This window comes from Aricia agestis, chromosome 10 (assembly GCF_905147365.1).
Source record: "Aricia agestis chromosome 10, ilAriAges1.1, whole genome shotgun sequence".
NCBI lineage: Eukaryota > Metazoa > Arthropoda > Insecta > Lepidoptera > Lycaenidae > Aricia > Aricia agestis.
Genome location: NC_056415.1, coordinates 9,190,484 through 9,213,960, shown reverse-complemented (window position 1 = coordinate 9,213,960; position 23,477 = coordinate 9,190,484). Strand labels below are relative to the sequence as shown.

General features: G+C 35.9%; 2 protein-coding genes across 2 annotated transcripts; both read right to left on the bottom strand.

Moving 5' to 3' along the window:
* Positions 1–7,676: 7,676 nt before the first annotated feature.
* Positions 7,677–10,236, bottom strand: LOC121731198. Its single transcript, XM_042120552.1, has 3 exons — positions 10,228–10,236; positions 8,933–9,084; positions 7,677–7,941 (listed from the first exon to the last, which is right to left on the bottom strand). The coding sequence occupies exons 1-3, from the start codon at positions 10,234–10,236 to the stop codon at positions 7,677–7,679; spliced, it is 426 nt and encodes a 141-aa protein (XP_041976486.1).
* A 2,648-nt stretch (positions 10,237–12,884) lies between these two features.
* On the bottom strand, positions 12,885–15,160 carry LOC121730870 (endocuticle structural glycoprotein SgAbd-5-like). Its single transcript, XM_042120072.1, has 3 exons — positions 15,120–15,160; positions 13,958–14,070; positions 12,885–13,137 (listed from the first exon to the last, which is right to left on the bottom strand). Exons 1-3 carry the CDS (start codon positions 15,126–15,128, stop codon positions 12,912–12,914), a joined length of 348 nt encoding a protein of 115 aa, XP_041976006.1. The 5' UTR covers positions 15,129–15,160; the 3' UTR covers positions 12,885–12,911.
* Positions 15,161–23,477: the final 8,317 nt, after the last annotated feature.

Sequence of the window (23,477 nt, the reverse complement as noted above, 5' to 3'; positions counted from 1 at the left end):
TGTAGGTGATAGATCATTAAATTTCCTACAAACTTGATCCTTATGATTTTACTACATACTGGTGCAAATCGTTTGGCGAAAAAAAAAATTACACCTTTGCAGTGGTATGGCGGCCATTGGGACCTGTCGGAAAAGTATGGCAAGGTGATTTTCGTGAATGGCTACTCGACGATGATTAGCTATGCAAAAATTAGCCTGGTACAAATGGTTCAATTTTTTTTATTAAAATTAACGTATTCGCGTCGGTATGGCGGGCTGTAAGCCGCACCCGACAAGAATGACATTACGCTTTCGCCTACTTATTTTTTTCGACTATATGAAAATACAAGCATTTTTGTGGAACAAATCCTTCGACACTCGTTATTTATCCGACACGTTCCATTAACGCCCACGCGTTTGGGCTGACGGTGCGAGCGCTATGACCATCATTTTCCTTTTTGCCAATACGTAATTATACCCCTGTAGAACCGCCATACTGGCACAAATGACCAAGAATTTTGTGTCAGTATCTCCAGGCCTATCAGGCAATCAACTTTAAGTTTTATTAATTACTAGATGACGCCCGCAACTCCGTTGCGCCAAAATTAGTTTATCACGTGGGAATCGTACATGTTTTCGGAATAAAAAGTATCCTATGTCCTTTCCCGGGACTCAAAGTATCTCTGTACCAAATTTCAGCCAAATCGGTTCAGCCGTTTTGGCGTGAAGAGGTAACAGACAGACAGACACACTTTCGCATTTATAATATTAGTATGGATATGGATATGGATTAATTTGATAGCAATTATTTTATTTCAGTAGCAGTGCAAGGCTCGTTTCATGTGCCGTATGGGCGACGGCCAATCTGTCTGATCCGTAACGTAAGATGTAAATATCTAGCTAAAATTTATATCGTAGATATTAAAAAAATAACTTTTCAATAACCTCAACTTAGTTCGCAAATCGTAGAGAAAAAAAAACACAACTAACTATATAATATCCACATCAAAATCTTTCAGCTGTTCAGAATTGTAATTAAAATACTTACAGCATTTTTTGTTATTTCAAAACTTTAAGTTATGGTGCCCCCACACCGCCGTTAGAAAATGTTTGTAAACATTTTCTAACATAAAAACATTTACTAACAAAATGGTACCATGTTCACAAAAGTGGTGATCTGATGATGGGATCCTGGAGGAATCGAGGGGACTCCTTAAAATTTGTATGGAAACATATAGTGATTTCAATTTTTTCTGAAGCATTCGAGATAAATGCTACCAAAAAGTAAGATTTCGTACCAGGTTATACCCTGGATACGAAGGTACCCAACAGAACTTTTGAATCCTTATAGATACAGGTTCGGGGATTTCGGCGTTGTTTAAACCACTGAAAACATAAGCCAATATATCAATTTGATTAATCATCATCATCACAATTATAATTATAAATATATTATATTATATATAACCAATTAGTGGTACTTTTCGTGATATTTTGCATCGAAGCTGATGTTTTTGATGATTGTTTCGCTGTTTGTGGACCGATTTTTTAAATTCTTGTGTTGTTGTATAGAATATAATCTAAATTTTGTATAACAATTATGAAAGTGATGATCTGATGATGGGATCTATGAGAAGTCGAGGTAAATGCTTGAAATTTATTAACACACACATAGTAGTTACGAAGTTGTTTCTAGTAACTTAAAACATATGTTACAAATAAGTGAAATTTCAGACGAAGGTGACCCTGGACCCAGAGACACTGAACAGAACTCCTGAACCTTTAAAGATAAAAGTTTGGAAATTGCAGCATCGCTTAGATAACTGCAAGCATTTAACACAATTTCGCTTTCAGTAACATAATGTGAATAGTTAATATTCGTAGTGGTTATTTATTTACTCATAAAGCCTTATCTTGTAGATAACTAAAAAGAGTGAAATTATTATTTTTAACAAAAAATTTAAACCGACTTCCAAGGTAAAAACAATAATAATATGAACTAAAAAGTATTAAATAACTCTTACTCTTTAATATTGCCTTTTTCAGAATTCGTCTAAATCTCAACTAAGTCAGTACAGTCTTCATTACTTTGAAGTCGGTACCAGTCCCAAAAGCTTCAGACATTGACTGAACTCACTTTAAAATTAGCTGGTACCGACTTCAAATAATGAAGACTGTAGTATGTACAGAAATACTTAATGAGATTGAGACGAATTCTGAAAAAGGCAATATTAAAGAGTAAGAGTTATTTAATACTTTTTAGTTCATATTATTATTGTTTTTACCTTAGAAGTCGGTTTAAATTTTTTGTTAAAAATAATAATATAACATTTAAATCGGATACTGGCTCACTGCATACTCGTCCGTCGTCCTTTATAAAAGGTTTACAAGCAAAAGGTAACACAATATGTTTTATTTTGTTATAATTTGTTAACTTACGTTTATTAAACATTTTCTAACATGAAAATATTTTTAAATTTTTTTTAAGATTTGTGATTAAATGTTTGCTAACAAAATATGTTTACTAACGTTACTAAACATTTTCTAAATGCGGTGTGGGAGCACCATTATGTAAAAAGTTAACACAAACTATAAATTGAATTATTGTTTTATGCTAATGAAAAAAAATATATAAACATATTTATTATATTTTATTGTAATCAAAATTTGTTCGCATATAAATAGATTGACGATCCTAGATTAGCCACATAATGAGGCTAGGCATGGACCAGAAACAGGTGCGGAAGACGCTGACCCATTACTTGGACCGTGTGGTGTGCCAGGTTGATCTTCTGGAGTCTCGTCGGTGTATTCATCGCCGTCGGTGCCGTCCCAGGAAAACGATAATATCCGGATCTCATCTATCGGCCTCTCAAGCTCACCCAGGCCTCCGGTCTTGCGACTGTGTGATGGTCCATTCCTAAGAAGATCAATTATTAAAGATATAGGAAATGGCATTTTTATGAAACTGTATATATAATATTATACGAGCTATTGCCCGCGGCTACGCTCGCGTTAAGAAGTATTATTATATACAAACTTTCATCCCCTATTTTAAACCCTTGGGGTTGGAATTTATCAAAATCCTTTCTTATTATTAAACGGGCTTTGGCCCACCACACATTCCCACCACTGTATCTCCTGTGTCGCCAGGATCGACAGCGGTATCCAACCACGAAAACCCTTTGATATGATCTCAGGGAGCCCGAGGGACATGCTAAAGCTGTCTTGGGACCCGCATCGAATTTAATCAGAAGAAGATAGGAGGAGTAGGAAGTATACAGTTTTCCCTCCCCATAAAAAGCGGGAGACAGCACAAAGTTGCAATGACCGAAAGTCAAAGAACTAAAGGGAAAGCACCACGGGAATAAATAATGTTAATTATGACTACTAAGCTAGATCTAAGTGTATATTGGAATTATTTGTGTTACACTGTTTCCAGTAATAATTATGACAAAAACGCTTAAAGGCAAGTTCTTTGCGCTGTCCACGAGATCATCGTAATATGGGACTCCAGATTTGCAAAGTATATTGTTAAGCATTATAGATCTTTCGTTTTGCCAGAGGTTACACTCCCAAAGAACATGATGGGCGGTTTGTTCGAACATGTTGCCTTCGGCCGAGCCGAGTGCTCGTTGCACATGGGTGATTCTACTAATTTAAATCCATAAAGTTTGGCTTTAAAATTACCGTGACCGGTCATGAATTGAGATACGTAATGATCAATTTCCATCCAGTGTTTGGATAACCGTTGACGTATATCTGGAAAAAAGTTATGAAGGTGGCGGCCTTTTGTGGAGTTATCCCAACGCGTTTGCCATTCGGACATTAAGCAACGTACTGAATCATCTAAGGGTTCAAACAGTTTTGCAATTTTTGGTTTATCGCGAGCGCTTGAAAAGTCCGGGCTAGTAATGGTTTTATTGTGATAGTACATAGTCAAAGTACAAAATTCTTTCTTAGCGGATGCCTTCGTCATAACATCTACCTGCATGCAAAATTTCAGCCCGATCTGTCCAGTGGTTTGGGCTGTGCGTTGATAGATCACCATGTCAGTCAGTCACCTTTGAGTTTTATATATGTTACGCTCAGACCAAAATCGCTCAATGAGCGAAAAAATGGCTCACAACGCGTTGTGGTCACAGTGAAAACGGCCACGACGCGTTCTGGCAATCACAAAAAGACCATAACGCGAAATTCGTGTCGTGGCTAATATGCTATTCGTTTTTCTTCTTGATTTGTTATTGATTGATTAATCGTCCATAGGTATGGAAGATTATATTTGAATTACCACGCGTACTACAAAATATTTTTTCTTTTACTAAATCACTGCATAACGTGTTTATCATTATTATTTCTAAAATATCCATAATTCCATACTATACGTACTAATATTATTACTGTATGTCTGGCGCAACGTAGTTGCGGGCATCAACTAGTAGTATTATATTTAAATTATATACTTAAATAAAAATAAAGCTAAATTATAAATGGGTTTTATTTAAGATCAATTAACATAATATTATTGTCCATATATGATAGAAATGTAAACACTAAAATACTATCTAAAATATACAGATATATTATATATACAAACTTTAAATATAAAACTATAAAAAGAAAAACTTGCCCAAGTCGTCCCCATCTGGCAGAGTGCCCAGCAAGCTGACAGCATTGCCACGTTGGATGGCAATTGCTATCCGCTGTGCCAGGTAGCTCCCAGCTCTGGGGTCTCGGGTGGCTTCAACAAGCTTCTTAGATATTCCTCTAAAAAGCTTATGTGCCCCCGGACCCCATGCGCCTAGAGTTTCCACCCCAAACGGTTCAAATATAAGATCTCCGCTGAGGTTCTCATATTTGCGCCGCTTGAGGTTCTCTGCTTGGTTTGCGGCTGCGCCCGCACAGCTCGAGGTGCTCTGAATATGGGACGAGGCGAGTGTGTCGACACAAGTAGCGTCCCACACAAGGGCCCGACCCACATTCCAGGGCACCAGGGTCATTCCATCGGGTCTCTTGCCATCGTCGCGCGCCAAACCGGAGGGCTCCAGTATCGCTGGCACGCCGGCAGTGACAAGAGCCCGACGAATGAGGTCATTCAGGTTGTGATGCCATGAAAAGCGTCCGGCACTTCGCGAGCAGCACAACCCGTGGTGACCATAGCTGTCAACGCGCGCGCCGCAAACACACTGATGGGGGACGACATGGGGGACACCAAGACGCAGGGCAGTGGCAAGACGGAATGTATTACGGTCCAGCAATGTTCCTGTGTTTTTAGATGGCAGTGCCTGCAGCCAAGCTCCCGACTCCCACCTCTCCACGGCCAAAAGTCGAGCCCGTTCTACGGCGCTGGTAGACATGTTAAACAGTTTATTACGCACCAGTTCGCAGATGGGCTCGTCCCAGAGCCTTTGGGAAGATGTGTTCTTGGGAACCTCGCTGCCGGCACTAGCAATGTCCCAGGCATCCTTGGCCTCGTCCGCAAAGGGAATGACGAATGGGCAAGATGAGGGCTCTAAGATTTTGGCTATTACTGCGCGATTTGCGTGGACCGAGGACAAGAACGCCGGTAAAGCTAAATTTGTATAATTTTTAAATCTATTAATTGAGAGATTTTGAACGATTTCTGGGATCTTATTATAAAGGCGTATACATTGACCTTTAAAAGAATTTTTGACTTTAGTAAGTCTAGTCACCGGAATTTCAAGCTTATGTTTATTACGAGTATTTCTCCCATGGGTATCACATTTTTTCGTGAATTGATATAAGTATATTCTTTTTAACATATAATTCATTTGATAGGACATATTGAGAAGCAACAGTTAAGATTCCAGTTTCCTTAAATTTTTCTCTAAGTGAAGTATTACGGGCCAACTTGTAGATTGCCCGTACAGCTCGCTTCTTTGTCTGCAAGGACCCCATTGCAACCCGTAATGGAGTGATTTTTTCAAAATATTATATAGTCTCATGACCATTATACCACTGAGATATTACGTAATCTCTTCATAATTTAACTCGCCTAAACAATAGCGTAGCCAGATTTGGCCAGGCGACTTATTTATTTGAATAAGAAAACTTTTTATCTTTATTGTATAATAATATGGTGTCTTTAGTAACGTAATATAATAATGCGTGGCGTTGCGATCTGAATTAACCCTAAAATAACCAAAATATAGTCATCAAAATATCTATTTTAAGGCAACAGGCGTGTGTCCTGTCCCACAGGGGACGGCTGCGTGGTCGCTGTCGTGGCAGAGTTGAGTTTCCTTGTACTCCGGGGTGATTCAATTTCTTCAATAATGAATTATGTTTGACTGATGGACTGACGAATGGTATTAGACGGTCACTAAATTCTCTTCAGTTTTATGTCAGTCAAAGCCAAAATTTTTAAAGGTTTACGTTACTATTTTTTTTCCTATTTTGTCAGATGTGACAACACTCACTCAAAATTCGTGACTGATGGTTGCATGAAACAAAAATCAAGATATCCAGATTTTTGTCAATCAACTTCATACAACCGTCTGTCACGCTTTTACACGGTAGGTTATCCATCAGTTACAGCCATGACTGTGGTAAAACTGACAGCAAAACCTACCGTGTAATGGATGCCTAAGAGGAACAATGCATGTGCCAAAATTACAACCTTCCATTCCTATGAAGTGAGGGATGACAGTTTCAAATAAATCCATAGACGGTTACGTATAAGAAATACGGCATTCAATATATATTTGTATAGTTCTTAATATATTTTTTATTTGCTTAGTGTGTGTTAGCTAGTCTAGCTGTACTTTCGGGAAATACGTCTGCAAAATTTTTATGTTTTAGCTCTAAGGGTTAAATATATTGTGCGTTGATCCATCAGCCTTTTATTTGTTAAGGAGATAAAAATTATTTTTTTCAGTAGCAGTGCAAGACACGTTTCATGTGCCGTGTGGGCGACGGCTAATCTGGCTGGTCCGTAAGGTAAGATTTTGATAATATCTAGCTACAAGCTACAACTTAGATCGTAGATCTCTAAAAAATCGGACTCGCGCACGTTATAGAGCAAAAGTAAGCCACAAATTGTGTTTTTTGTATGGGCTCATTTATTTATTTTATTTTAATATTACTATTAATTATTAAAATACACATACAATAAAGGATTTTATAAAAATTTCAAGTGTCTAATTGTTACCATTATTGAAATCGAGCAAAAAAGGCCAACAAATCACGTTTCTTATATGGAAGCCATTCATTATAAATTTTATTTTGTTTTTAGTTTTGTTGTTATAGCGGCAATAGAAATACACAATCTGTGAAAATTTCAGATGTCTAGCTATAGTGGTTTTTGAGATACAGCCTGCTGACAGACAGACGAACAGACAGATAACGACAGACAGAAAGTCTTAGTAATTGGGTCCCGTTTTTACCCTTTGAGTACGGAACCCTAAAAATAACTACGCATTAACCTCAACTTAGTTCGCAAATTGTAGATTAAAAAAACACAACTATCCAATATCTATATCAACATCTTTCGTTGTTCCGAATTATGAAAATAACAAAGAATTTTTTTGTTATTTCAAAACTTTAAGTGAAGTAAAAAGTTAACACAAACTATAAATTGAATTACTGTTTTATGTTAATGATAAAAATATATAATATAATATTTATTTTATTGTAATCAAAATTTGTTCGTATTTACATAGATTGACGAACCTAGATTAGCCACATAATGAGGCTAGGCATGAGGGAGAAATAGGGCCGGAACCTGGTGGCTCCTCCTCTACGTCCTGTGGTAGGCTAGTCTGATCTTCTGGACTCTCGTCGGTGACAAACTTCAGGGTGTATTTGACTCCGTCGGGGCCAACCCAGGAGAACGATTTGACCCCGTCGGGGTCGTCCCAGGAGTACGATACCAATATCTCGTCTATCAGCCTGTCAAGCTCACCCCGGCCTCCCGTCTTGCGATTGTCTGATGGTCCATTCCTAAGAAGATCAAGTAATGATATGATAGTGATGTCTGAATGAATGGTCCATTCCTAAGAAGATCAAGTGTATCAAGTAGAAAATTGCATTTTTATGAAACTGTAATTATATTATACTAGACACCCGCGACTCCGTTGCGACAAAACTCGTTGATTGCGCGGGAACCGTACATTTTCCCGGAACAAAAAGTATCCAATGTCCTTTTCCGGGACTTTGGGCATCAAGAGGTAACAGACACACACACTTTCGCATTTATAATATTAGTATGGATTATTACTAATAATAATCACTTACTGCATACTGATCGTAAAAGATTTTTGTTACAGATGACGATGATGGAGCATCATCCTCCGATGGTTACAGCGTACACCTTGGATCTATCAGACCGAGAGCAGTCATGCGTTGAATCGGTCTGCGTTCGCATGCTGCGTTCAAGCGGTCAGTCACACATAAAAAGTTCTGACGCGGTCAAAACCTCTAGATACAACGTAATATGACACAGAGACAGCAAAACTGACCGCTTAATCGCTTGACCGCGTGACCGCTCTCGTTCTGATAGGTCCCTGGGAGAGTTTTATAATATCTACAGTCATTATTATGGCAAAGACCGGCACACGATTTCTAAATGCTACTAAATTTCAACTATGTGAAAAAATAGTAAAAATCGTAAGCTCATTTAACTAAAAACTAGTTTTACTAGCGACATTTCATTTTAGAGAAGATCTCGTATTATTTTTTGATCGAGTATGTAAAAATAAATATGTGTAATATGTGAGAATGTTACATATCGGGAATTCACTTCAGTTCGCATTACTAGAAAATTTTTACGTTGGTTTTCACCGTGTCCATTGGTGGTGGTATTGCTTACCGTCAGGTGATCCGTCTGCTCGTTTCCTGATTCTTATCTGCTACAAGGAGGTATTTAAGCTCAAACATTCTTCCCTACATGCATCCTTAAAAATTAAAATATACATCCTTACAATATACTTACTTGTAACGGTAGTTGATTTGTGGCTTTAGGACAATTTCATTGGAGGTTCCTCCGTTTTCGCTATCGTAGCTGAGCAACGTGTTCTCCGGATGTGTAAACAGTTTCAAAGCGGGCGCTGCAGCCGCTACGGCCAAGACACAGAATGCAATAATCTGAAAAAGGTTGAAGATGATAAAAAGTACAAGTATGTAACAGTCAGGGATCCCTAGAACAATTTTTTTTATTACTATCAAGCAATTTTTTGTGAGTAGCTTCATTTTGATAAGATGAGCCAACAATTTTATCTGTGAAAAATCTCGAAAGTGATAGCTAACAGAGATAGAAAGGATTTCATACTTTGATTTGATGGTCCTAAAATATGGGTTGTTCTATTTGTAGGACAATGTTACTCTTACATTATATAACTATTAACCTATTAACATACAAAATATTAACCAAGTTTTGTTGATTACAGAACTCTTATCTGCTATCTCAATATTGTTTTGTTGTATGGGATTTTTTTAATTTTATTTTTAGGATTGGTTGGGCGCCAACAGAAATACGAAAATTCTGAAAATTTCAACTGTCTAGCTCTAGTAGTTTTTAAGATACAACCCTGGAGACAGACAGGCAGACGGACAGACAGCGAAGTCTTAGTAATAGGGTCCCGTTTTTAGGGTTCCGTACCCAAAGGGTAAAAACGGGACCCTATTACTGAGACTTCGATGTACTTCCGTTTTTTGAGTTACAGCCGGGAGACAGACGGACAGCCGTCTGTCCGTCTGTCTCCCGGCTGTAACTCAAAAACGGCAATAGCTAGAGAGTTGAAATTTTTACAGATTATGTATTTCTGTTGCCGCTATAACAACAAATACTAAAAACAAAATAAATTAAATATTTAAGGGGGGCTCCCATACAACAAACGTGATTTTTCAAACATTTTTTGCTCGGTATCAATGATGACAACAGGTAGGCATTTGAAATGTACACGAAATACTTAACTGTATTTATACTTTAATAATTAATAATAACATTTAAATAAAATAAATAATAAAGGGGGGCTTCCATACAAAAAATAATTTTTTTTACTATTTTTGCTCTATAATGGTACGGAACCCTTCGTGCGCGAGTCCAACTCGCACTTGGCCGATTGTTACCCTTTGGGTACGGAATCCTAAAAAGTACTAGCATCACAAAGTAAGATTATTTAATCACGTCACTATCACGTCATTCACAAAAAGTCTAGATATTCACAATCACATTTAAAAAAAAATATCTGTTGCGATGAGCAACCTAGAAAAAGTCACTTTACCAACCTGTCTCATTGTTAATGAATCGATCAAACATCGTGCGTCCTCAACTTATAATGGAAATGTGACATTATGCGACTTCCTTTAGATCAACTTTATTATTTAGAAGACTTTCCACGTGACTTTGTCATTTGTCTGCGTGGATCTCGTTGCGACCCGTAAGGCAGTGAATATAATAAATCGGTGCTATTTAAACGGTTAGCAAAGTATTGGAATATTTGTGAGCAGAAATATGTAATTGATAAGCTAAAATTGATAGTTGGACAGCAACTTGTGTTCAGCAAAATATATTTATGAATCAGTCTGCAATTTATATATCTTTCTGAACGTGGCCTATACTCAATTAAATTTTGGATTTATTTTTTTTGTTTTGGCTGCGCTCCCCAAGCCCCCCTTTTATTTTAAGACGGTCGCCGGCTGCTGCCGCAGCACGCTAGCTTCGCTGGCTCGGCTCCCTCTGTGTTGTGGTGTAAGTTCTAACCTAACCTAACCTACTTACTTTTGGACTTTCTGGATTGTGTTTGTTTTTGCTGCACCCTCCCCCCCCCCCTTCTGTTAAGTCTTTATTAATTTATTTACTTAATAAATAAATTAAAAATGTAATGAAATAAAACACTTAAATGATATTCCTGAATTATGGTATACTTTGAGTCCCGGAAAATAACGTAGGATACTTTCTTGGATAAATGAACGATTCTCGCGCGATAAACAAATTTTGGCGCAACGGCGTAAGTTTAGTTAATTAAATAAATTAACAGTGAGCGTTTTATAGGAGGGTTTCGTAAATCTATATATTAATACGTGAGAGAAAAACTTTGTAACCCTTTTTACGAAAAATGGGGAAACGTGGGTGCATGAAATTTCGCACAGTTATAGTTTATATGGCGAAGGAGTGCATCGAGCTAATATTATTTCAAAATTATGCTTTTATCATATATTATATTTTTAACAAATAAAACGTTACACACACTACGACACTACTACTAGGAAAAATGACAGATTTTTGAGTGACAAGCCTATACATACTCTTTTATTTATGGTTGAAGTCTGTTGACAAATTGAAAATGGATTATTGTTTTTTTTTTTTAATTTAAATTTTAGATACTATTAGACAATGCTTAAACGGCCAGTCTGAGATCAGCCGAGTCCCAGAGACAAGAATTGAAAAAAACTATGATGAAGTCCATATATTTTTTACAAAATATAGGTAGCAGTCCTAAATATGTCGTTGCAAGTAAGGTCGAATTTCGACCATTGGGCGATCTCTAGTATAACTAAAATTATAATCTATACTAACAGTATGAGGTTGCGGAGTTTGTTCTTTCCTGGGCTCCCTGAGATCATAACAATGGATTTTTAGTTGGTTACCGCCGTCAATCTCTCGCAGTTGCTGTCGCGGGAATATATGGTAAGCAAATGTCAGTAAAAAAGCAGGTTTGTACAATTGTACATCAAGGTAACATTCCAATCTTTGTAGCACGCGACCGCGAATGACAAGAAATTAAATAAAACACCACTTTATGAACCATATTATATACTTATACGTGGGAGAGCCATGCTTCGGCACGAATGGGCCGGCTCGACCGGAGAAATACCAAGTTCTCACAGAAAAACGGCGTGAAACAGCGCTTGCGCTGTGTTTCGCCGAGTGAGTGAGTTTACCGGAGGCCCAATCCCCTACCCTATTCCCTTCCTTACCCTCCCCTATTCCCTTCCTTACCCTCCCCTATTCCCTTCCCATCTCTACCCTCCCCTATTAGCCTATTCCCTCTTAAAAGGCCGGCAACGCACCTGCAGCTCTTCTGATGCTGCGAGTGTCCATGGGCGACGGAAGTTGCTTTCCATCAGGTGACCCGTTTGCTCGTTTGCCCCCTTATTTCATAAAAAAAAAAACTAATCTTTAGCTGTCAATCTGGTCAACAACACAAAGCAGTGTTTGCTGCCGTCGCAATCCCAATGGCGCTTGGAAATGAAACCTATAGCCTTGGATAGTTCATAAAGTGGCATTTTAATCAAATTAATTATAAGAACTTCAAAAATCTATTGATTTATAACGATTTTGGATGAAACATGGAAGTTGTAAAATGGTTGGAGCTAGGAGGAGGGTTTTAAATTTATATAAATAATGACGATGACGACCTCTGTAGCTCAGTGGATTCGCGTGTTGGTAGCTCAAACCGGGGGTCGCGGGTTCGCATCCCGCCGGCGGAAGAAAAAGATATCAAAGTTCTTGGGTTATGGATGGGTATTAAATATGTGTATCATATTATGATAAAAATCTTAAATATATGTATAGTATAAAAGTATTAAATATATTTCTGTTATCTGGTACCCGTAACACAAGTCCTTAGGTACCATCGAGGAAGTTGATTCCTATGCAATTGACAGACCAACGTTATTTGGTCGAATAAGTCAATTCAGTGTTAATTGTGATCTGTCAGCTGGGTTTGACGTAACGCGACCAAACAACTTAGGTCCCCGATTTGCATAGGAATCAACTTCTCTGATAGTACATTAACCACGAGGCCAGACTGGACTGACTGTGGTGTGAAGTGTCCATAGATATTATTTTATTATTATTAATTAAATCTTAATAAAACAAGCACTTCCTTATATAATACGTTTAATTTAATAAGTATATAAATATTATATACTCAGTATTGTCCTATTTACACCGATTCCATCATTACTCAACCGACGAGCGAGGCGACGACAGCTGAGGGTATGGCGCCACCTGGCCCCTGCTCTATCTGCGGCTGGAATCCGTTCTCGTCGGCGACATACGTCACGGTGTACAGTACACCGTCGGGGCCCACCCACGCGTACTGCCCCTGCACCGCTATACCCTCGTTTTCAGTGCCTTGGTTCTTCAACTGTCCTTGCTCCTCATGTTTACTGCCGTCGGATAGCTCCCATCTGAAAATACGTCGCGAAATGATTCCAATAAATTCTTTCGCTTGCTCCAATATAAGCGGGGTCCTAGACGATCAAATTAATAGTACAATATCACGTATTGTGTAATATTATTGACCATCTACGGTTTATGGCTAATATTGAACGCCCCCGCGTTTCAATCTTATTGTCAAATAAGTTGTTCAATAAAATATTATTCAATATTATTGTAGGTCTAGGGTCCCGCTAACTTTGTTGCTATTTCCCTCTTTTAAAGGCGGTAATTTATTCTACTCAAAGACTTTGCAAAATAACATTCCCTAATTGAGTATATCTACTATTATATTAAGCAACTTTTACCATGGAAGCGACTTCTCTGGTACTTTACTTGAAAAAGAAAAGTAATGTTCGGTCTAATATTTATTTTCTTCGGAATGTTATAATTTATTATGTTCTGACACTTTGCAAAAGAATATACTGCACAACATTAGTAACTTTTCTATGGCAGTAGCTTTTCTACAAAAGTGACTTTTTATATAAGAAGAAAAATTACTGCCATAGTTTCCATTTCGCGCAGTCCACAGAATTAATACATATTTTATTCAGCGAATAAAGACGTCATAGTTGAACAATAGCTTACTCCGCTATAGACAACGTTTTGTATTCGTCTGATAAGTTGGAATAGTCCCTAGATAAGGGTCTAGACTCTAGCCACTATATTACTACTTATCAGACGAGTACAAAACGTTTTCATAACGTAGTGTACTGGTATGTGGTACTGTATGTGTGGTATATATTGTGTATCTTTTTAATAGTAAAGGTTACATTATATTAAAACACTTACGCAAAACTGTATGAATCTAATCCGGAGTTGTTTGAGTCGTATCGCACGATTTGAACATCCTGGGGATTTTGTGGTGCTGCTGATGCTACGGCAAGTAAAGCGAATACTGCGAACTGAAATAAAAAATAAAAGTAAAAAAAAACCTGAAAATACATTATCGTAAGTTTAATAATTCCAGTTTTGATTTGATTATAATCTGATATCAATATGTTGTTGTTATGCTAGTCAACGTTTCTTGCTGGATAGGATGCAAATAATATTATGTGATGACAACATCATCTTATTGCAAAAAACCGGGTTCGTAGTTAAGTGGATTGGACTCCTGTGGTGCAAGAGAAATTTGGTTCTTAGTTTGGTTAGGACAATGAAGGCTGAGCATCTCATTTTCTGACAAGAAAGGTGATTCACGTATCTGATGTGCATGTAAAAATCGGCTCTGTGCCTTATCTCTCGCTAGTTAGAGCAAATGAGGACTTAATATGTACTGAGTACTTGAGCAATCGGATACTTGGGTTCGTTTGTTTTACGATTAGATGATGCTCTTGATAAAAACAATTTTACAATCGTCCTTGCGTCAAAATATCACGTACACAACTTTTAATGGATCTTTAATGTATGAAATAAATTAGCTTTTAATTGCTTTTTGAACAAGTCCTTTTTTTTCATATCTAGATTCTTCTACATTCTGTTCGTATCTTATTTGTAGTGAATAATATTAAATATCTGGAATGGTATCTGGAAAAAATACTCTCAGAGAGAGAGAGTCGTTAAAATATATTTCCTACATAACAACTCGTATATTTCTTAAAATAATAATATTTGGTGTCCATCGCTAACTTTAACTGGAACAAACATTTTAATTGACTTTACTCCAAAGTAGAAGCAACAGTCTATTTTTTGTAAACTTGCAAACACGCATTAGGAATTGATAAAAGTCGAACATATTTCTAACTATATTCGATCCTTATCGATTCTGCCAGTCTTAAAATCAAAACAACATTTTCAAAGAAAATCGTTGACAGACAAACAATCAGTCTAATATCAAAAATCGATAATTCCAAAATATTCGAATCTTCGGAACTAAAGCCGTGGCCCGTGAGACGACGACTTGTTTACAATATACGTCCAATATAATCCATAGATCACTATCACTGTCACTAACCAATTTCATTTTGTCTTCGTATCGTGTATGTTCTTCGGAGAATGCTAACTCTGTGGGATGATTACGTATTCAGACGTCCCTCTTATATAGGTATTTCATCTATTACTGGGTTACAACATCGTTTTGACTATTGCGCCGCTTCTTATTACTGCTGCTGCAAAACACGGCATACGGTTTTTGATCAACAATAGATACCTAATATTATGCGGAAAGTTTGCAAATGTCACACTAATATTACACAGCGAAAGTTTGTTTGTTATAATATTGTAGTGTTAGTTCTACATGCAAAATCTACTGCACCGTCAAAATTCGCCGGGTAGTAGTGTGAGCTCTAGACTAACAAAAAGACTATTTATCCCGAAAAAGTGCAGTGTTATTGAATATTTATAATTTATTTAAGATATGCCTTTGAATAAATAACAGTAAAGTACTCAAAGCAAATAATATTTTTATAACCAATATTATCAAAAACTGTGCAGTGGGGCTGAATCGCCTGTTATCGCCAAATAATAAAATTTAAAGTTAAGGAGCCCGCTACGATTAGAAGTCTATATAAAGTTATGGAAATAAATAATCGGCCAAGTGCGAGTCGGACTTATATAGGCCAAAAATTGTGTTTTGTGCCCCTCCTAAATTTGAATTTTATTTAAATATTATTATTTATTATTAAAGTACTAAGGCCTTTAATATCTAAGGCCTTTGTGAAAATTACAAGTGCCTAACTGTTGCCATTATTAATATCGAACAAAAAAGGCCAAAAAAATCACATTTGTTGTATGGGAGCCCCCCATAAATATTTGTTTTTAGTATTTATTGTTATAGCGGCAACAAATATACACAATCTGTATAAAATTCAGAAGTCTAACTATAGCGGTTCTTAAGATACAGCCTGGCGACATACAGACAGACAAACAGACAGACAGACACACATACAGACAGACGGACAGATGGACAGACAACGAAGTCTTAATTATAGGGTTTTTACTCTTTGGGTACGGAACCCTACAAAAGAACGATTCTGGACTCTAATAAGCGTCAAGAATCACAATGCAAAATATTGAATCGATTATAATATGAAAGTTGTGTGAAATAGATAAACACAATTTTTGATACTGAATGAGCTTAAGATAATGAACTGTTGCTAAGAACACTCTCGATCATGTAAATTTTCAAACGAAAAAAGATCAAAATCGTTTCATCCGTTTGGACCTAACTGTGTGACGGACAGACATGTAGAAATTGACACGTCAAACATAAAACACGTCTCTTTTTTTAAGGGGGCTAAAACATGTATCTATATTTCCACGTATCTACATCTAAATTCGAAAGCGTGTTACTGTTTTTACTACCTTTTACTATCTCGTGTTTAAGCCGCTAAACAGATTGAGATAAAATTTGATACACGCCTACTTTGAGTTTTTTTACTATAAATACATCGAATAGTTGTTATCGTGGAGTAATGTTTTGGTAACAGGAAATGCTTACAGGAAAGCTCACAAAAAAACAAGAAAACATTCTATAGAACAGAAATTGTTAACATTGCTACGGAATTCTATAAAGACTTATACTCTATAAAAACGATGCTCCAGCCAAGTGTTTTATCATCAAACCACAACAATCACAACACAGTCAAAAGATTTACGTTCAATGAAATTGCCTCAATGATAAAACGGCTAAAAAAGGAAAAAAGCAGTGGACCAGATGGAATACCTAATGAGGCAATCCTAGCAGGAAAACCCACTCTAGTTCCTCTTCTAACCACCCTTTTTAATATGATATTAGACACAAAAACAATCCCCGAAGAATGGGAAAAATCCAACATAATACTTTTATATAAGAAAGGAAACCCTAACTGTGTGAGTAATTATAGACCAATCAGCCTACAACCAACCTTATATAAACTTTTCGCATCTGGCATAGAAAGACGCCTAGCAGAATATACTGAAAAACACCAACCAGTGGAACAAGCGGGATTTAGAAGCAGCTTCTCGACGACAGACCACATCCACTCTCTGGAAATTGTAATAGAGAAATATCAAGAAATGAAGAGGCCGCTATATCTAGCATTCATAGACTACGCCAAAGCATTCGACTCTATTTCCCATGACAGCATATGGAGAGCTTTAAATGAATGCGAAGTCCCATCAGAAATCATAAATCTTATTAAAGATATATACCAAAAGAGCAAGAGCAAGGTAATACTAGATAGAGCCGGACCAGAAATCGATATACAGAGAGGTGTTCTTCAAGGCGACCCCTTGTCGCCAAGAATTTTTATAGCTGTACTTCAAAATATAATGAAACCACTGAAATGGGAGAAAAAAGGTATTAACATAAATGGAAAATATTTGAATAATCTGAGGTTTGCCGATGATATAGTTATTTTTTCAGAGAAAGCATCGCAACTACAAGAAATGTTAAAAGAGATTCACTTGGTGAGCTATACTGTTGGACTAGAATTAAATACTTCAAAAACAAAAATTATGACGAACTCTATAGAAATACCCATAAAAATTAACAATGCTCCAATAGAATATGTGCAAGACTATGTTTACCTCGGAAAACAAATATCCTTCAAAAAAACCAGACATAAAGAAGAACTTAACAGACGAATAAACACGGCCTGGAAAAATTTTGGAGCCTAAAAGAAATCCTGAAGTCAAATGCACCAATTAGACTAAAGAAAAAGGTTATGGACTCTTGCATCCTACCATCTCTTACTTATGCATCGCAAACATGGATCTATAACAAATTCACAAAAAATAAAATAATTACAACTCAGAGAGCCATGGAGAGGAGTGTGCTGAGACTGAGACTGAAACACAAAAAGAAAAGCACAGATATAAGACACATCACAAATGTAATAGACGCTCTAACACACTGTAAGAAACTTAAATGGAAATGGGCTGGACATGTAGCACGCATGAACGAAAACCGTTGGGCAAAAATTGTAACCCTGTGGCAAGGTCCTATGGTAAAGAGAAACAGAGGCAGACCAGCTGACCGATGGCTTGACGAAATACTGAAAATAGCAGGAAAAAACTGGACTGAAAAAGCAAAAGATAGAAAGGTGTGGACCAGCATGGAGGAGGCCTTTACTCTGTAGAGAGGTCCTTATAAATATATTAAACTGAACCAAAAATAGCATGAAAAGTAGGAAATAAATATTGTGATAATTGTAAATTTGTAATATATAGTAAAGTAATGTATAATATTAAGATTTGACATCAATGTAAATAAATCATGCTAAAAATGTAAATTATTGAAAACTAATATAATGTATAATAGGTACAGCATGTAAATAACTGTGATTAAAATGACATACACAGAGCTATAATAATAGAATAAATGAATAATAATAATAAAAATGTACAGAAATAATAACTGAGATATATATATTTAAAAAAATTACTCACTATCACTATTTAGTATTTTATAGCATTACGCAAACTGTAGGTAAATAAATATTGTGATAATAAGTAATATGCATAGTACCAAATACTAATAAGCAATTGAAAAATTATAATAGTAGTATATTGCATAAATGTAAATAAATGAAAATATAAATTATTAAAAATAAAAAATAACTTTAGAAATGCAAATATTGTCTATAAAAAATATAAATATTATAAATAAATATTGTGGTAATAATGACTTAAGGAATAAAAACTAAGATTTTAGATCCAAATAATTTAAACAATACTGTACTAATATATTAAGTAATATTTTTTTTATAAAGTAATCATAATATTTAATATAATAAAAATATCTGTGATGTTTAAATGCGAGCTGCGAGCAATACAATGTATGCAGATGTAATCTTTTAAGGAATTAATAAAGGCTTTTTATTTTATATTTTATATAATGTTTTGGTAAAGCAGTATTTTTAGTTTGACAATAATTCAGATTCAAGACCTTGCCTGCTACTTCTTGACACCGATTCGTTTATCGCACGGAACCTTACATTTTTGAGATAAAAACTATTTAATGTCTTCTCAGAAATCAAATTCAGATATGGAGATGATGAGGATATTACCAAATTTAATTAATTGAACTCGACCGCTTAACGGGACTCGGTTAACGCTAAACCGATAGACACATTCTCATCTATAATACATCTATACATACATATAAATAAAATTGGAGTATCTGCTTACAAGCAGATACTCCAATTTTATTTATATGTATTGAAAGAACCGTTTTTTACTACATGCATATGAATCTATATACGATACATACACCAAAACAATATTTTTTACAATTTTTGTCTGTATGTCTGTCTGTCTGTCTGTTTGTTCCGGCTAATCTCTGAAACGGCTGGAGCTATTTTGCCGGGACTTTTTTTTGGTAGATAGCTGATGTAGTAAAGTGTAACTTAGGCTATAACCGACTTCCAAAAAGAAGGAAGTTATATTTTACTTTTTTCATATTTGTTAGCGGACTATCCATCTTTGTTATTATACTATGTTGACGCGGACGAAGTCGCGGGCAACAGCTAGTTTATAATATTATTGTAAATTGTTAACAAAATTTGTAACGAAAAGGTTTCACTATCATAATAATATAATCATATAATGAAGTCGAACAGACCGGAAATAGTAAAATGAAAGCATAATTAATTTACACGACAGACACATCTATTAAAGATAAATGCTACCGGCACTTTGGCCTCAAGGCAAGTCCAAATAAGGTTATCAGTCTTTAGTTAATGTCCCATTTACTTCCTAACACCCAAACTTCAGGTATTTAATGATTGTAGTATAAAGATTTTAGTAGAAAAAGTCTACTATGTAACTTCTCAAGTAAACAATAAATATCTCTGGGTATGCCGTGAGCTTCATTTATTTCTTGATAAAAGCTAGGCAATCATTATACCTAGTATCAGTTAAATCTTTTAACAAAACTGTTGACGGTCAGCAAGCTTTGGCTCTTTGGCCTTGGCTCTTTGGTTCTGTGGGACACCATGGTTAGCTCTGAGATTAACATTAAAAATTAAACCAAAAAAATCTACTTTAAGTACCCTAGTAAATAACAAAAAAAATGTTATTAAATATTCGCTTGGGCACAAACATTTTCCGGCAAAAAAACTATTTTGTCCTTTCTCAAATTTAATCAAAATCGGTTAAGCAGCTTAATTGTGAAGAAATAACAGACAGACTGTCGCAAGCATATAAGTATACGAGTGCGTTGATAGATCACCATGTTGCTATCACGGACTGACAACGATACAATTAAATTACTTAAAACAACCCTTCTAGCTGCTACTAAAATTTTAGATTCCAAGAGCGTGCATCCATACTTCCATACTAATATTATAAATGCGAAAGTGTGTCTGTCTGTCTGTCTGTCCATCTGTCTGTCTGTCTGTCTGTCTGTCTGTCTGTTACCTCTTCACGCCCATACCGCTGAACCAATTTTGCTGAAATTTGGCATGAGTATCTCACTTTGAGACCCAAGAAAGGACATATGATACTTTTTATCCCGGAAAAATGTACGGTTCCCACGCGATAAACGAATTTTGGCGCAACAGAGTTGCGAGCGTCATCTAGTACTGCATAAACCGGACAATTTACAAGTCTTCGCATCTAATTATAAAGTCATTATAAGTTCATTATAAGCTCAAAGTGAGCAACGATTTTTTCGTACCTCGAAAAAAAAATTAATTGAAGATGCAAGAATTTGGGTTAAGGTGAGACAAATTACTATAATCGAATTATGGAATCTCTGTCGCGGTGGATGCAAGTACGACATTATCTAACATACTTGTAAGGTTATGGGAACAACAATCGGCCGTGCGGCCTTTAGCGGCCAGCAGTATTTAGAAGACGATAGTTTAATCTTATTTTTTTTTAATTAAAATCGACCTTAAAATTATATAAATAAAGTTCACGAATAAGAACACGTGTTTAAGCTAATACCGCAACTCATTGCTTCTAATAAACGAAAGGTCAAGGTTGCTCGGCTTTCTGATGTGTTTGCGGGATGACTCTGACGTTTATTAAAAGTTTTTTCGCAACCTTCAAACATCATATTCGGTCACATATTTTTATAGATTAGTTTGAAAACCTTTATATAACCATAATATAACCATGAAACATTTTGTTTATTTATGATATTTACCAGCAGCTGAGAAACCATCGTACTTTGCCGAAAATCCAAAAATAATGTGCGACTAAGATAGTCTTTCTTTTTATCCCCATTGTTGAGGGTTTCTATTACTCGATTAAGTGATTGCCATATACTATTACAAGATTGTTTTGTTTAAAATATAAGATTACCACAGCAAGTGAGGCACGGGAAATCATAAGGATTGCTCTTAGTTAGAAGTTAAAACGGCACCCTACAATTTGAATCAAGACTAGAAATTAAATTGTGACCTATTAATTAAATTTCAAAAGGTTAGCACCATACATTTCTTAATGATTTTTTATAAAAACGATTATGAGTTCAGTTATTTATAATTCGTTACATAATAATTCAATAATGATAGCTTCCCATGCATATCGTGATGTAGTTGTCATTAAATTTGTATATATTTTATTATTTTTATAAAAGATGCTGACATATTCATATAGTCATCCCCTATTAAGAGCAATTGCGAATTTGATGAGAGCAAACATACTATGATTACTAAACGTTGATGGCTTGCAAAATGCAGACAAGATTTTAAATTAAGAGCCCATCATAGAAATCGTGAGGACCGGTTGTTACGTCACACGTACGATGACCTCCGACTCTCGCCCTCTTCGACCGAAGTTTTGGGTCACACTCGAAACCTTTGCGATGGGCCGACAATGAAATGTCATACATCGTCTTATCACTAGACGTTGCAGACATTTCATTGTCGTTGTTGGGGTAAAAGAGGTTGCTTCTGCACACGCAAAAAATACACGTTTTACCGGGATAAAAACTGTCCTATCTAATAAACCTTTCTATCTACTTATAACTTTTATCTAATAAATCTTTGGAAACAAAGTTGCGGCCACATCTAATATCTGAGAATTGAACTGCCTAAAACATATGCCATAAAATTAAATATTGAAACTGTTAGTCGAAATGTTACCGACACTCCCTCTATATGGAAGTCCAATTTACCTTGAATTACTACGCTTGTTTTTACTAAATTAAACATTACAAATACATAAAACGATTGCCAATCCAAAAGCTATCACAGCGTGTGTACAAATTTATAGTTAAATGTCACTAGAACAACTGAGGCCGCAGTACTCCAACTTAAATGTATAAATACCTTAAGGTCTCGAGGGGTCAACGTTTTAAATGAAAATTTAAACGACTTTTTGCCTTGCAAATAGCTTCTAATAATATCCTGTTGTTCCTAAAGTTGAAGATTTTACTGGATGGTAAAGAATGTTATATTCAAAAGATATATCTGAGGACCTATTTAGGATGATCGTTATATATTTTATTGAATTATTTGCGAAGGTTTCAGTAAAAGTAAACAATAATTATTGTAATGAATTATTAAAAAAAATGAGTTTTGAAACTTTTGAAAAAGAGTTTTGAATGCACAATTCGGCAATAAATCAATAGGAACCTATATTACAGCATACGTAATCGTGATTACGTTGTGCCATCTGCTAGTGAAACCTCTAATAAGGTGACAGGGGTCGTGGGTTCAAATTTGGGCGTTTATAGCTAAGAACTACAATAGAACGGAATGATATGTAATATATCATTTCAACATTTGCTACACCTTAAAGGCGGGTTGGTATCTGCTTGTCTTCAACTGTTGTGTTATACCTATAGGTCATTTACTGGCCATTTTGTATCGACGGTTCGGTATATTTTTGACAAGCAGTGTTTTGTAAATGTGCTCCCTCACGGGGAGCATTCGCGTGTAATGTAATATTATAGATTATGTAATATTATAGATTAGACTTTGAGCATTACATAGCAAGCTGACTTCACTGTCACGTAGCATTGATGTTACAGGTCGTATTAGGATTTTACATATGGTATCATTACAAGGCGCGCGTTGTAATGCTCGGTTCTCCGTTCTCACTGATGTAATGCTCGACTCTGTAACGTTACATTATAAGCGAATACTCCCGGTGATCCCTCACTAATAAGGTGTATAAATATATTTTATTTTGTGTTTTTCGATATTACTAGAGATTGCCCAATGGTCGAAATTCGACCGTAGTTTCAACGGCATTAGGACTACTACCTATACGTTTTATTTTGTAAAAAAATATTGACTATATAATTTTTTCAACTCTTGTCTCTGGGACTCAGCTGATCTCAGACTGGCCGTGTACAAGCATTGTCTAATAGTATCTCAGATTCAATAAAAATACTATAATCCATTTTCAATTTTTCAACTTGTTGTCAACAGAC